Source organism: Plectropomus leopardus, chromosome 16 (genome assembly GCF_026936395.1).
Source record: "Plectropomus leopardus strain MGB_pleo_1.0 chromosome 16, ASM2693639v1, whole genome shotgun sequence".
NCBI classification, from domain to species: Eukaryota; Metazoa; Chordata; class Actinopteri; order Perciformes; family Serranidae; genus Plectropomus; species Plectropomus leopardus.
The window spans coordinates 10,718,574-10,733,789 of NC_142191.1; the positions used below are offsets into that span (position 1 = coordinate 10,718,574).

At 39.1% G+C, this 15,216-nt stretch overlaps 2 protein-coding genes across 6 annotated transcripts in view; both read left to right on the forward strand.

The window, feature by feature from the left end:
• Nucleotides 1–3,633, forward strand: part of mtmr9 (myotubularin related protein 9) — a 100,134-nt gene extending 96,501 nt beyond the window's left edge. For all 4 annotated transcript variants that reach the window (XM_042504003.2, XM_088089074.1, XM_088089075.1 and 1 more), the window contains one exon: nt 132–3,633. In XM_042504003.2, coding sequence (XP_042359937.1) covers nt 132–295 — 164 coding nt within the window. In that variant the 3' untranslated portion in view covers nt 296–3,633. The remainder of the gene's footprint in view (nt 1–131) is intronic.
• Nucleotides 3,634–7,688: 4,055 nt separating this feature from the next.
• tdh (L-threonine dehydrogenase) lies at nt 7,689–14,670 on the forward strand. Of its 2 annotated transcripts, none has more exons than XM_042503416.2 (9): nt 7,689–7,847; nt 9,584–9,778; nt 10,040–10,082; nt 10,234–10,304; nt 11,112–11,261; nt 11,360–11,532; nt 11,720–11,810; nt 12,063–12,332; nt 13,530–14,670. In XM_042503416.2, exons 1-9 carry the CDS (start codon nt 7,697–7,699, stop codon nt 13,667–13,669), a joined length of 1,284 nt encoding a protein of 427 aa, XP_042359350.1. In that variant the 5' UTR covers nt 7,689–7,696; the 3' UTR covers nt 13,670–14,670. The 2 variants fall into 2 exon arrangements, with proteins under 2 accessions (XP_042359350.1, XP_087945202.1); XM_088089076.1 differs by lacking the exon at nt 7,689–7,847 and adding an exon at nt 8,663–8,816.
• The last annotated feature ends 546 nt before the right edge of the window (nt 14,671–15,216 follow it).

The window sequence follows — 15,216 nt, forward strand, 5'->3', positions numbered from 1 at the left end:
TCACACAAGCACCAGCAGGGCTGCAGACTTTTGTTCGAGCCTGAAAGAAGGCGCAGAAACCACATCCTTGTATTAGGTTTTGTTGTAGTCAATAGATTACTGACAGTGCTCTGCTCCTTCCTTTGTTACAGGAGTGTTCCTGCGATGGAACCGCTCCTCCAAGTGTTTGGACGAGGCCCACGAGGAAATGGTTCATATAATTGAGTACAACAAGGAGCTTCAGAACAAGGTAAACAGCCTGCGCAGGCAGCTGGCGCAGCTTGAAACTGAAGATCCTCTGCTGCAGACGCCATAGAGGGAGAGAGAGGAGAGAGACAGAGCTGCGAAAGCAAGCGCATTGAAAGAAAGAGGTAGAAAATGTGAATATTCAACAAAAACAGATCAATATCAGCCTGATTTTAAGCTTCGATTAGGCAAATCTTATTCAGATATTTAAAAATATATAGTTCTAACCAATATAATTTGATGCTACATTTTAGTTTCTCACACAGATATTAAATGAAATTGCTCTGCACCCAGATTAATATCAAAATTAGCTCTCTTTGATGTTTGCATTTATGCAGTTATATTTGTGCCCTGACACTTACAGATAGCAAATTCATAATGGTGTGTCATTAAAACTAAGCGGGAATGAGAGGGAAAGAAAAGAGCCAGTCATTTCTTAGAGTGCTGCTAAAAGCCAAACACTTATCATCTCATATCTCTCTAACATAGAGCTTTATTTGAAATCGCTGTGGCAAAAAAGGCCTGATTTCTGGGCAGCTTTTCTTAAAAATTGCAATGCATGTTGCAATGTTTCAGGCAGTTTTTTCAATGAAACTGCAGGAGCAAGTGAAAGTTGCAAAAATAGTTATATTTGTTTCATAATTCAGTGAAAATCAAAGGTAATTGGTTCCAGTGAGAATAAAACAATTCTGTGATTTATACTCCACTAACATTACCCCTAACCAAGCATCTGACCAACCAACCAATCTGACTCATCTTGATTATTACAGTATGTGTAATAGATCTGGATGTTGTCTGTTATCCATCTGTCTCAGCCATTCACGGGGTCTGTTTTTATGGTAGAGAAGTGTTTGTCAGTAGATGACATTAGTTGTACAAAACAGTTTGCCCTGGCTTTCATACAGAACATCAGGAAATTGCCTCTCACTGTCTTTAACAGTAGTTTTTGTATCTTCATGAATCAGAAACTAGGCAGCTGGGTGACGTTATGCGGGGGACTGATGTGATTGCTGAAATTCGGAGGAAACTGATGATTGGTAAAACTTTTGGCGAAATTGCAAGGTTGCGCAAAATTCACAGGGATTTGTTGAATATGTGGTAATTGTTGCCATCAGAACATCCTGGAGGGGCTGATTAGTCTATTAATCAATATATGCTCATCCAAAAAAATAATTGGCAGCTATTTAAGTGATTGATTTAGCATTTCAGGAATTACTTTATGCTATTGTGCACTCACTCAGTGGCTCCACTTTCCGAATTTGCTGCTTTTCTTTGTTAAAAATTTGTTATAAATTACTGTAAATTTAATATCTTTATGTTTTGGGACTGTTGGTCACACAAAATGACCAATTTGACAATATCATGCTGGACTTTTTTTTATTGATATTTCATTTATTCCTCAATTAGAAAACAGTTAGTTAATTGCATCCTTGCTCTATTATAAGCGTGCACACAGACCTATGTGTGAAAAAATCCCCTCTACAGCTCCTAACTGTCAGCTGATTTCACAATTGCCGAGCCTCATCAAAACCCCTCACACCTCACGCTCGCTGACTCTCATTCACACACACAGATTCCTAAACATCAGTGTGTGGGTCCGGTTTCTCTCAGTGTGTTTTAATAGATGTATTTTTGGGCATTGGTCTCATTCAGGAGGGAATATTGGATGTTCACGGTACATGATCTCAGCAGGCATCCTGCTGGATGTATATGCTGGAGCACTGCAGAGTAACTATGGCAACATATAGGGTGCTATAAGGCAGCATGTGACTTTGCTGCACGATGAGATGATGTAGTGAGCGTAGGTAGGGTCAGCACCTGCTGTACTGTACGATGAGACGGAGGGTTGTTTAATAGGGATCTGATTAACATGTCTTGTGTGTTTGTCCGATCATTACTTGACATTCCAGTGAAGAGCTGGAGATATTGAGAAAAGACTTATTTAACATGACTTTATGAAATGCTAGCTTGCCTGGTTACACTTGTTCAATTTTATTTTCAATTTTCTGCATAGTAGTAGTAGTCAAATGTGTGTGAGTGTATGATGCAGAAAAAAAGGGGTCTTGTTGCCACAGTATGTTGTTCATATGATTAATAGGGAGACTTTACAGAGTTAATGGAGTTTTGAAAAAAATATATATTAATGTGACACGATGCTTTAAAGACCAATTTATATTTTGGTATTGAAGTTCTGATAATTCTTTTGCTCAAAGACATTATGGGACAAAATGCAAATTTGCTTTTGTCATTTAAGATTCAAAACTATTGCACTTTGTGTGAAAGGAATATTCAATATCAGAAAAACAATATAACACTTCATCATTTTTCTCAAACTTTTACCCACCAGCTGTTGCCATTGATAAATTAATTAGTTGTCAACTAACAACATTATTAACCAATTAATTATTATTAACCAATTCATCTGATCAGTCGGTCAATAACTTGGTGTGACAAAAAGTCAAAATTCTCTGATTGCAGCTTCTTAAATGTGAATATTTTCTTTATTTCTTTAAATCATCCTCATTTCTGTCTTTATTCCACTATGTCAGTAAACTGAATATCTTTGAGCTGTTGACAAAACAAGACATTTCAGCATGTCATTTTGGGCTTTGAGAAACACTAATAGACATTTTCTGACATTTTATAGACCAAACAACTAATTGATTAATTGAAAAAATAATCTACAGTTTAACAGACAATGAAAATAAGTGTTAACTGCAGGCCTAAATATTAGACAATAAATGTGTCTACAGTAACTGTGCCAATGTATCAAACTAATTTAAACTCAAACTATTAACTCTTTATTGATATAGCACCTTTCATACAGAAATGCAGCCCAAAGTTCTTCTCATAGCAAAATTGAAACAAGGTTAACAATGTAAAAGGTTTTTCAAGACTAAACAAAATACAAAAAACATTTCATTTTTAAAAATTAATAATAAAAGGCTTTGTTTTCTTTGCCAGTAAGACATTTCTTTTCTTTTCTTGTGTTCATGTAATCTTCATACATTAAATTTTGCTTCAGTCACACTAAACTGAAATGATTCCAGCCACTACATTAAACTGCTTTATGAGGTTCTTTATAGCTGCATAATACACATTTTCCTTTTTGCCAAAAAAAGAAAACAATTGCTTTGTGTGTGAATGAGTGGAACAGTGCGTTCAATGGAGGTAACGGTGCGATTTACAATTGTGCAGATTTCCTGTGCTTGCGTTATACATATTGTTGCTTTGTCAAAGTCAACAAAACTCTACTGTGTTTGTGCAATGCCTTACTGCAAAATCAGAAGAAAGTAAACATGTACCTACTTTTATCACTGCTGATCAAATGTGTGTAAAATTATATTATTGTTCACAGATTGAATGTTTTTTTAAGTTTTCAAGCCATTAAAAAATTCTAGCACAAAAGATGTTTTATTTTTATAATTATTTAATAAGTTAATGTTTACACAGCAAAATTTGTATAATTCCCAGTATAATTTTCTTTCAGACTTACCATTTCATTGACTATAAATTCATGATTAGATTAACTTTGCTTATTTATTAGTGCTGTACTGAACTGAGTTTACTGTTATGATTCACCACTCTCATCAACCCAGTGTCCAGTAGCGGAAGAAGTACTCACATTGTTTACCTGAGTAAAAGTACAACATTAAAAATCAAAACTTAAAGAAATGCAAAGTGCCAACATATCAATAACATATGAAACTGACAAATGTAACATATCTGTGGCCTGCAGAAATGCACAACATCAAAACAACTCTATAAGAAGATAATATGTTAACGTTGTTCTTCTGTCCCCAAGTGGCCAAAAAAATAGTATTTCTGCTCTAAAGATATTGCTAATAATTAGTATTTTCCAAAACAATAAGTAACAGTTTGACATAAAATATCTCTGTAACGTCTCATTTCACTGTGCGGTCCTGGTCACGTCTGCCACTGATCAGTGACGCAGAAGCTTGTTTCCACTTAATGACAGGTGATGTAGAATCCAGTGTCCAATACCGTCCCCCTTATAGCTTGTCCAAGAATTAGTAAACAGCAGCCCATCCACCTCACTAAACATGCTGCCACTGCTGTGACGAAGGTATCATCTGATGAGGTGCCTGGGGAATAAATAGCCGGGGATCAGCTGCTTCACGAGGGCATGTGACGGCAGCCAGTGTTTACGGCGCTACCGTCCGGCCATCACTCTTCTCTCTGAATCACTGTGGCCTTGAGTCTGGCACTACTCTGATTACATTGCTGAAAGCTTTCTCAGACATGATGCACTGACAGCCTCTTGGAACAACGGAGGACTGTGTGTGCTCTCACATGGGTGTCAAGTGTGGTTTTTATCTTTGCTGCCCAGATGCTCTCATCGGGGGTTAGACTTTGCTTCAGCATTTCACCAAAACTGAAAAAAACCAAAGTAAATCAAAATCGTGTCATCTCACAGTCAGCAGGCATCTCATGTTTCCTGGGAGTGATGAGCGAAGGACTTAATACGTCCTTGAGGTGGATGCAATCTTAAGTTTTCCCTGAAGATAACCTGGTTTTGTTTTTTAGTAAAAGTGTGCCAGTTTACACATTAACTTGTTTTCCTCCTGAGTGATGACGGGCGTGGGGGTGTGCACCTGTCCACCACTCACGTGCCAGCTCAGATCTTCCAGCCCCGCCCATTGCTCGCTCCACTCAGAGACATCATCACCCTCTTTTGCCCGCCTCTGTCCACTGCAAACAAACCCTCAAAGTCAAACAGATGGTGTGTACACATCATACCTGTCCCTTGATAAACAGAGAAATGATTCTGTTACATTCAAATCAGACAGGCTGTAGTGTTTCAACACTCCCTCTTCCTGTAAGGTTACAAAACCCTGTGTGGCATCCGCACCGGTTTGGTGTTAAGTGCCTTAACATTATTTTCCAATCATAAAAAGCGTTTAATTACAAGGATGCGTCAGGTTCGTCCTTTGTTTTGCGTCGTATGTAGTCCAGCTATGTTTATTTTACTCGTTGACTTTTCTCAGTATTTGGATCGGCCTTTTATATCCGCAGTGTTGTGATTGTCCTGCTGCTCTTCTGTTGCTCTATGGAGAGATATTTATTTACAATAATGCTCATAGAATCACTGCCGTTCTACAATATAGTTGAGGAATAACATACAAACACTTAAACTATGTAGACTGTAAAATCTGACAAGTTGATCTTACTTAAAGAAAACTCTAGGAAACTGATTGCCTTGAAAAAATGTAACAACATATAACTAATTATTTTCATAAGGGCAGTCATATCAGGTCACTGAAATCTTGGGGTGGCACACCAAAACCAAAATGTCCAAACATAGCCAAATGTCAATATGGAGAGTTAAGGAATCACCTACTGCTTTTTTAAAAAATGTATTTATTTGAAGTAAATAATACTAAATATCTGAGGTGCACAGACTAATACAGTTAAGATCCTGTTTTAATGTGTTGCGTATCTTTGTATGTTCGATGATTCGTTGTTCTTCAAATAGGCTGGTTATCCTTTTCCTTAAAAAGACAGAAATACAGCTTTATCTTGAAGGACTACATTGATTGTTAGGAAGAAAACATTTACTGGGAACGTGCCTACTCAAGTTTCGCGCAGACTTGTGGGTACCTTTAGAACCAATTTTCTTTCAGATATCTTGAGGTCAGAGCTCCCCTTTGAAAATGGCCATGCCAATTGTTGCCTCACCCAAAATTTAGCCAGACTTAAGAGTGTTATTTAGCTCCAATCCTGACAAGCTATTTAAAAATGGTTGGTACCAATGGATGCCTTAAATTGTCTAGTTTCACAAGGTGCTTAAGATTAAAAATTAGTGTATATCAGCCTCTTACAGAAATGTCAGCTTCCAATGATTTTGTATCAGGGTGGCCATGGCCCCCACTGGTCCCCCCCTTAGGGGCTCCACTGAGTGGTCATAATATGGGACATAAAAAGTCAAATAATTACTGTAAAGTATGTTTAAACCCCACTTACTCATCGAGCTGTCAGTCATTTCAAACTCGGACTGTGCGGCTAAACGTTCAAACCCATTGAACTTTTTTTTCAAACCTAAAATCCCAGAGTTTACAAAGAAAGCAATATATGTATAAAATAATGCCTAAAATATCTAGTATATTTCCATTTGTCAAAATGGAGTGATCATACAAACAATATACTAGGTGTTGTAGCATACTGTCAGACAGTGTGGAAAAGATGATATACAACATTAATGTTATTTAGGGGGAAAGGGACAAAACTTTATGTTAAGGAATTAAAGGTCCAGTGTGTAGGATTTAGGAGGATATATTGTGAGGAATATAATATAATGCATATATTTTCTCTATATTTTATAAGTGCATAATCAACTAAAGATAAGAATCATGTTTTCCTTGAATGAGGCATTTATATCTACTTGGGAGCGGGTCCTCGTTTATGGAGATTGTCATGTTCATTTCCATGTTTCAACTGAATTAAGATTGATCGAGACTTGGAAAGTTATAGCTTATTAGTGAATACATAATAACAAGGTGGAAAACATGCTCTCATGAGGAACTGTAGACGAAAAATTATGGAAAATCAGAATAACCATAGCTTTACTCTCATTTTTTTTTTTTACATCTTTAGACATAAATATTGACATAAAAATATACCGTAGCCCATTTAAATGTATGTGTAAAGAATATGATTTATATATAAAATAAGATAATACATTAAACAATTAGTTAATTAATGGATTAGTCAGTGGACAGAAAAAAAGCAGCCGTTTTCTATAACCAATTAATCGTTGAAGTAATTTTTAAAGCCAAAATTCAATGAATTCTTTACATTCACTTTGTCAAATTCTTGGTCTTCTATGATTGACTGAATATATTTGGGGTTTAGTCGGTTGTTCTGACAAAACAAGCCAGATAATTAGATACATCTGGCCTCTCAGACACTATTCTAACTTATTTGTTATTTATTTATTTATTCATTTTACTGTTTTTAAACTTTTTTTGACACCATTATAATAAAAAATGGGATTGGCAGCTTAGTCCTTGATGACATAATCAACCATATATAATATAATATAATATAATATAATATAATATAATATAATATAATATAATATAATATAATATAATAAGATATCATATAACATATATCCCTTTCATATCCTCTATTACACCATCAGCCTTTATCACTGATTAGTCTACAACCAGCAGCCTATCAATCACCGCGCGCACATGTACTGAGAATCTGCATGTGTTAAAATGATTTTTGGGAAACAACTCCTAGAAGCGGACTCGTGGCCTCAGATTTGAGCGGCAGTGGAGGGCCCTGCAGCCAGGCTGAGGACGCTGCTGGGTGCTGGTCAGTGACTCTGTATGGGAGTGGTCTGTGAGGGAGGACCGCACCTCCGAGGCTCCACCAATCCGCGAGAAAGCCGGCTTCCTCTGAAACCAGATGGCCGCTGATATATAGCTTGAAGACGAAGCTGATGCAACACTGGTCGGAGATAACACAGGCGTCACGTCAGAGCGCGGAAAGCTGCAGCTCACAGGAGGAAACCGCATCTCAGCCTCGTAAAGCCGCTCACACAGAACAGAAACACAGGAGTTTGCGCTGCTTACAGATTTCAACATCAACCGGTGAGTCACCTTGGTCCGCTACATTTTCTCTATCAATCCGCTCAGATTTAGAAACCACAATGTGTTTAAAATGACTTGAACCTGATTTATTAACGTGCACACTCATGTATTTAATTTCTACGTGCTTGCTCACACTTTTAATTTGCTTATTGTATGTATTTGTAATGTGTGGGGTTTTTTTGGCCAACAGCTTTCTTCTTAATGATATTAGGCTGAAAGTGCCACAGTGACGTACTGAGTTCAGGCTGTGTGCCAAGAGCAGCTTCACTCAGGCGCACTGCCCTGGTTTCATTTGTCTGTCTGGATGGTTCACTACGTCTCCCTATTTTCTTTAAAAATGTATGTCACATCTAAAAGCTGTTTGTTCTCACTCATTCAAAAAAATCTTCAAACTCCCAAACCGCTAGCCTAAAGTCTACGTGGAAAAGCAGCCTCACCAAATGAAGATCAGCACAGCCTTTCATTACGGAACAAAACTATAGACATTACTCAAAAGATCCAAGAGGGGGGGCGGCTCTGAGTCCCCTGTTACACAACTGGCTGACATGTGCGCAAAACCGTGTTTGCAACACAGTGGATGTTGTGAGGAGAGCGAATGGTCAGATGGAGCAAGGGCGCACGTTTTTTACGCGCAAAATGATTTAAAACGTTAAGTTTAAGAGTTGATGCTTAATTTATTATCTCCAATGTAATAAAAAAGTTTCCATATTTTTTTATTATTATATTAGATCTTTTACAAATAAGAATTCCTCTGGAAGATGTCAATGATAAAGGTTTGCCTAAGTGATAAAACGGTCCAAAAATATTTCCAAATCCTGTCACAGTGATTGTCGACCTGATCTTGGCACTGTTTATCGTCTGCTACTGTACGCCCTCTCTTCCTGATTGGCTCTCGGTGAAGGCAGGGCAGTATAAAGACACTCAAGTTACTCTGTTCTTTCCTCTTTTTGGAAGCTCGCAGCTCTCACGGTAAGTGCACTTATGAAATAATGCCTTACACAAAAAAATATATATATATATCGGGGCATAAACATAAAGAAGGCGCGTTTAAAACCTTCAAATGACATAACGCGCGTGTTTTCGAGCTGCTTTTAATGAGCTCATTCAGTTTTCCATCGTTTCTGCAGTCGTGTACGTTTCTAAAAAAAAAAAAAAAACTCGCACTAGAAATAGGTATCCGGAGAATGTTGCATACAAGTTTTGTAACCGGCTGTGAATGAAAGGTACTCGTGAAACTGTTTGGAGTTTGGGGTTGCTATGCGCTCAAGTGCGCCTCTTTGGTAACAATACACTGTCATTTGCATTTAAGTGAAGCCTACGTGTCTTGCCTGCTGGCACGTTTTCTCGCATCTCGGGCCGCTTTCATTGTTTCATTGTTGTCTTTATGCTGATTTATCACTCTTGCGCGCTTCACCATTTTGCTGCAAATGAAAGAGTAAATGAAATCACTGAGTGCCACTTTTGTCGTCTCCTCCTCTGACTGTCTGTCCGGCTCTCGGCGCCTGAGGTCTGGAGAGGAGCCCAAATCTCCTGACACAGAACCTCATGCCTTGGCCAGAAAATGTACTGAAAGAGGCCACCAGATGATGGCAGTCAAACATTTTAAAACTACCTAGATTTTAATAGATTGGTGGGAATTGTCTTGCTTTAAAGACCAAAATAGTCACTTAATGTCACTAATACCTGTGGAATTTGTCACCTGAAAAGCATGATCACACTTTTTTTTCCCTCCACAGCTACCAACATGCCTGTCATCAGAACCCTCAGCAAGGTGGCCAAGCAGGCCCTGCTCAGCACCCCAGGGTGCGGCTGCCAGCCCCTAACGGTGGCTGTACGCAACATCAGCTTCTCCCCTCGGCAGGTGACTTCTGACGCCAGCTTCCACTCTGTGTCCTTCTCAGAAACAGACCACCCCAAGGTGCTCATTACAGGTACGCAGCATCTGTACAATCATTTCATACATGGTCATCAAGATGCAGATAAATTGAATTATTCAAGACCAGCAGGATTTTGCAATGAGAGCAGCAAGGATTGACAAAACAGAAGTGTAGGCGTCAAGTGCTGTGACCCTTTTTCTTATGGCTCACTCTCCTTCTTAGTTACTTCAGTCTCCATGGAAACCAGCTGATGATTATTAGCTGCTGCTCATTTAATGTGTGCATAACACCCATTTTTCTCTCTATCTTACGCAGGAGGCCTGGGTCAGCTCGGAGTGGGGCTCGCTAAATTGCTGAGGTAAGATTTCTACTTTTTTGATCGTCATGAACAAATCACACATTATGTGGTCACACCTGGTAAATGACCAATTGCCAATCACATTTCAACATAATGAGAGCAGATTCTGGGGATTTTTTAAGATGTGTAACAAAGGTTTTCTGCTTCTTAGGAAGAGGTTTGGAAAGAACAACGTCATTCTGTCCGATATCAGGAAACCTCCCAGCAACGTTTTCCACAGCGGTGAGTCAACTTGGTTACAACTGAGTTCTACATTATGAAATTGATCAGATTCACACAATTTTGCAAGAATAGAAAGTTACAACAATAAGACTATTAAAATAAAATTTAAAAAAGAAAAAAAAAACAAACAACAAAAAATGATTAAGTCTATAGAATAAAAAAGAAAATCATAATAATATAGAATAACAATAACCAGCAGCAGAAAAATAAGATAAGGTAAAAATAGATTATTTATGAGATTAAATTTAAAAATACAAGAACATCACATTTAACCAAGTGCATTTAGCCTCAAGGAAAAACACAGACACGTCATCAAAATGGAATATTTCTTTAGTGTGTAGACAGTCTTTGGTCACATTCAAGTCATAGCTATGACTCATAGCACACACCTTTAAAAATTCAGGCATTTGCCAGGGAAGGTTGTTAATGTGTTACAAATGTACCATAGCTTTATTGCCAAATAACAGTATGACATTGTGGGCAAATAAAGCCTGTTTGGTTCTTATTGATTTTCTGTCATCTTTGCGCAAGAGGAAGTCACGTTTCCACAAAAAATACTGGCAAATTATACCAAATCAATATGTGACGCAAGTTCAGTAATGAGCTGTCAAAAGACATCATGAACAGCTTTGGGTTATAAACAAAATTAAAGTGGAATGCATGAAACAGGAAATAGAAACATGCAGGAAGGACAAATGAGCAGTCCATCACAAGCTGGCCCTGAAATACAAGCATACATAAATACTTTATATGAGCTGAATGGATGAATTGATATAGAAAATCTCCAATCATCTCTTTCACCATCAGGCCCCTTCATCTACTCAGACATCCTGGACTACAAGAACCTGCGGGAAATTGTGGTAAACAACCGCATCACTTGGCTGGTTCACTACAGCGCCCTCCTCAGCGCTGTTGGAGAGGCAAACGTGGCCTTGGCGCGCTCTGTGAACATCACCGGTAAGCACCCGCTAACATTTTATTGAGTCTTACATTCATGACTGCAACATTGGTGAAGTGTGTTGTCCTAATGATGCATTTTTTTGTGCGTTTCTTAGGGCTTCACAACATCTTGGACATTGCAGCGGAGCACGGCTTGCGTCTGTTTGTCCCAAGCACCATCGGTGCCTTCGGTCCCACTTCACCACGCAACCCTACCCCAGATCTGTGTGTGCAGAGACCTCGTACCATCTACGGTGTCTCTAAAGTCCATGCCGAGCTGATGGGAGAGGTAAGATATCAGATTTTTGTCTTTCTTAAAGTCATTCCAAAACTTCAACTATACATCCTGCTGTATACATTTGCATTATTCTTTCCTTTTTACATATAGTATAGTATCCTGGTATCTGCTGTAAGAACACACTGAATATTTTCAATATGTTTTTATTAATAATTTCCTCCTTTCTGCCCTTCAACAGTACTACCACCACCGTTACGGCCTGGACTTCCGCTGTCTCCGTTACCCAGGAATCATCTCTGCTGACTCCATGCCCGGGGGCGGCACAACAGGTGAGAGGGATGAAACTCAGACCATACACAAGGTTTCAATTTTTAATGGACGTCTATTCCTGTAGCACTCATGATATGTCACAAGTTTGTTATATAACAAACTTATGCCAGAGAGTTGTATTTTTAGGCCAGCAGACAACCTGATGCTCTATCTCCATATTTTCACATGTCTGAACAGCTTCCATCTCCTCCTTTACACGTCATGTAATCAAGTCAAGTCATCCTAATGCTTTTATTTCTGTCTCGGACCAGACTATGCCGTCCAGATTTTCCACGACGCAATCAAAAGTGGCAAGTTTGAGTGCAACTTGAAACCTGACACGCGGCTGCCCATGATGTATATCGATGACTGCCTGCGTGCAACGCTGGAAGTAATGGAGGCACCAGCTGACACTCTGAGCATGAGGACCTACAACATCAATGCCATGAGCTTCACCCCAGAGGAACTGGCTCAGGAGCTCCAGAAGCAGATGCCTGAGCTGGAGGTCACATACGACGTGGACCACGTACGGCAGGCCATTGGTAAGTCACGTTTTGCTTTGCTGAACTGTGAAACTTTTGCTCAACACTGAACACTCATTCTCAAGATTCTCTTGAGTCAGACGCTTTAAAGACATAATTTGTTTTGTGTGATTAGGGATGTCAGTTTCCGTTAATTTTGCTTTCCATTAGCTAACTGGTTAATTAAAAAAAAAAGAAAAAAAGACATGAATTATAAGAGGCCTTTCCTTTAAATCCGGAGCTCAACAGCATCAATGAGCTTTAGTGCAGCCTTTAAAAGCACTATCTATTTCCAGATGGTAAAATTTTAATGTTTCACAAAAAAAAGTCTCATATTTTATTTTCTGTTGGCTTTGCAGTCAGACAGTTGGCCAGACATATTTACAAGTGGAAACATGACCACTGCCCAGCCTCTGGTATCCATTGGTTAGCTAACTTTAGCCTTGGCTGCTCTGCACTGTGCACCACCCAGGTAGTGTAGAGGCCAGCATTAGCGGTGCTGCTCAGTTGGCACCATCCCGGTGGCTGAAAAAACTGCTGCAGAAACATTGTGCCCACCCTCCGGTCTCCTTCTAGGTTGCCCCGGCAAGTAAGCAGCTTCATTTTGAACACAAAACCCTTTTTGTTAACTTTGACGGCACCACTACCCGAGACTGCAAAGGTGGTAACAGAGCTAACAGTGTTAACATGGTCAACAATGCTAAAGGAGTTTACAGATCAAAATTGAGCTGCTTACTCTCCGTGGGGAGACCGAAGGTTGGGCACAATGTTTCCACAGCAGTGATGTTGGACCAGGACAGCGTTATTGGCGGTAATTGCAGGATGAGCAGTGCTGCTAGCTAGCTAATTCACACCAGACCCGAGTGGTGTGCAGTGCCGTAAACTAGAAGGCAGCTAAATTAACCTGTAGACCCACCCGTCAAACCACAAAAAAATATATCTGTGAAGTGCTAAAATGTAGAGAACAAAGTCAACATACCAAGTAAGGCTGTAGCAGCAGATTCTGAGAGTATTAAACTGAAGAAGGATACATTTTAGTTCACATGATTGTTCTTTTTATTTGCAAGACGAAGATTGTGTTGTTTCTTCTTTCAATAGTTGCACAGTCTAGTTATCTGCTACCAGCAAATGCATATCTAAAGCGAATTAACTTTGATCAGAAACTGATGCTGTAAATCAAAACCAGCATGAATCATTTTGGCGTCTGTCTCTTTCCAGCTGACAGTTGGCCAATGAACTTCGACGACTCCAATGCAAGGAAGGACTGGGGCTGGAAGCACGATTACGATCTCCCCGAGCTCGTCCAGACAATGCTCAACTTCTTCGGAGCAGAGACGCGCATGGCTCGTGCCAACTGAAGGCGCACAACATCGGTCCGAGTGTTCTTTGTACATAATGTAAAGACTGACCAAAGAGAATAGAGAAACATGGCCTGTACATAGTCGTTATCTCACTTCTCTCTATAAAATCAGAAGGGCTCTGCTTGCCTGGCACAAGGCTACCGTGTCTCCAGAATGTAAAAGGTCAGTGCGGGCTCGACAATCCTCCCGCTCCTGTCTATCTACCCCTGCCTTGTCTCTTTTTTTCCTCATAGCTCTGGTTGAAGATTTGGGCAAAGAGCAGTATCACGGCGGAAAGTTGTCAGCGGTATCAGGGATTAAAACGTGGCCTGTGAAAACTTGTTTGGACGAAAAAGAAGACTTGCATGTTGATGAATTGCGCAAAACTTTTCGCAAAAATCAATTCGACAAACTGAGAATGTTACATTGTGTATTTGTAAGTGAGTTTTTCTTTGGAGATCCAAATCGGCCAGGGTTTTGTTTTTGCTATATTTTAAAAGATTGTCAAAATTCAGGTATTCTGGGCCTAAAGCTCTTGGGGTTAAAATCAAGGACCTTTGTATTGAGTTGTGTCCTTTGATGCACTTTAAACAGATCTTAAAATTTCTGACAAATAAATGGGTCTAATCATCTGAGCGGGCAATTTCTAATACGGTGCATCTGTGTTTTGAGCAGTGCGGAGCGTTGATTCTCAAGAATTGATCTTCTGTTTATTCCACGTAACATTATTTATTCTTTCTGTTGGTGTTAAACATGTGGGAGCTTCATCGAGTGAAAACATTTAACACGTTTGTTTTCTAAGTGTTCCTGTAGACTTTTTTTTATTTTATTTTTTTTTTTCATCAACTCTGTGGGAATATTTGATGCAAAAAGGGAAATGTGACGCTGTACGCCACATTTACGTCACTATGTTTCAACATTTTGTATAAGAAATGCTGAAATTAGGTTCCATGTAAGTCTTAGCTTCTGTCTGTTCTTTCAATCACAATGAGCTTTGACAATAAAACCTTTTTTCCACATGCCAGTTTTTTGTTTTCCTTTTCTTTAAGAGAAGTTAATCTCTAACAAGTTCATCTCAACTCAAAACATACCACAGGCAATGTGACCTCACTTTTTAGCCTCTGGGTGTTGCACGAAGTGCCATGGCAAACATTTGAGTACAAAATGTCCCCAGGGTGAACACTGCACTCCTGGGAACATGGATCTGTCTGTCTTCATTAAAAGAGGTTTGACATTGACAAAGTCATTTAGAAAGAATTTCAGTCTGTTCCGAAGCAGTCTGCAGAGGCCAAGCAGTTTTTCTGGCTTGTAAATTATGCAAGCTGTCTGGCATTAGATGAGTATTACTTGTGTAACCCACAGCAGGTGAAATGCATCAGAGCTTGCATTTAGTGATCTTAATATGCATTCTGTAGAGTCAAGCTTTAGATGCAGTAACCTGCAGGAGCACTATAAAATGCAATTTTTCAGATTCACTTCAAATTTGATATTGACTATAAGGGTTGAATAGTCTGCAAAACAAAACAAAAAAAAAAAAAAGAAAAACAGAAGATCAGATTGCATTT

Coding starts and splice junctions, on each gene's coding strand:
- tdh (XM_042503416.2), top strand. CDS start 7,697: ATGCAACACTGGTCGGAGATAACACAGGCGTCACGTCAGAGCGCGGAA. Junction 9,779..10,039: donor CCCCAAGGTGCTCATTACAG/GTACGCAGCATC, acceptor TATCTTACGCAG/GAGGCCTGGGTCAGCTCGGA. Junction 11,262..11,359: donor GCGCTCTGTGAACATCACCG/GTAAGCACCCGC, acceptor TGCGTTTCTTAG/GGCTTCACAACATCTTGGAC.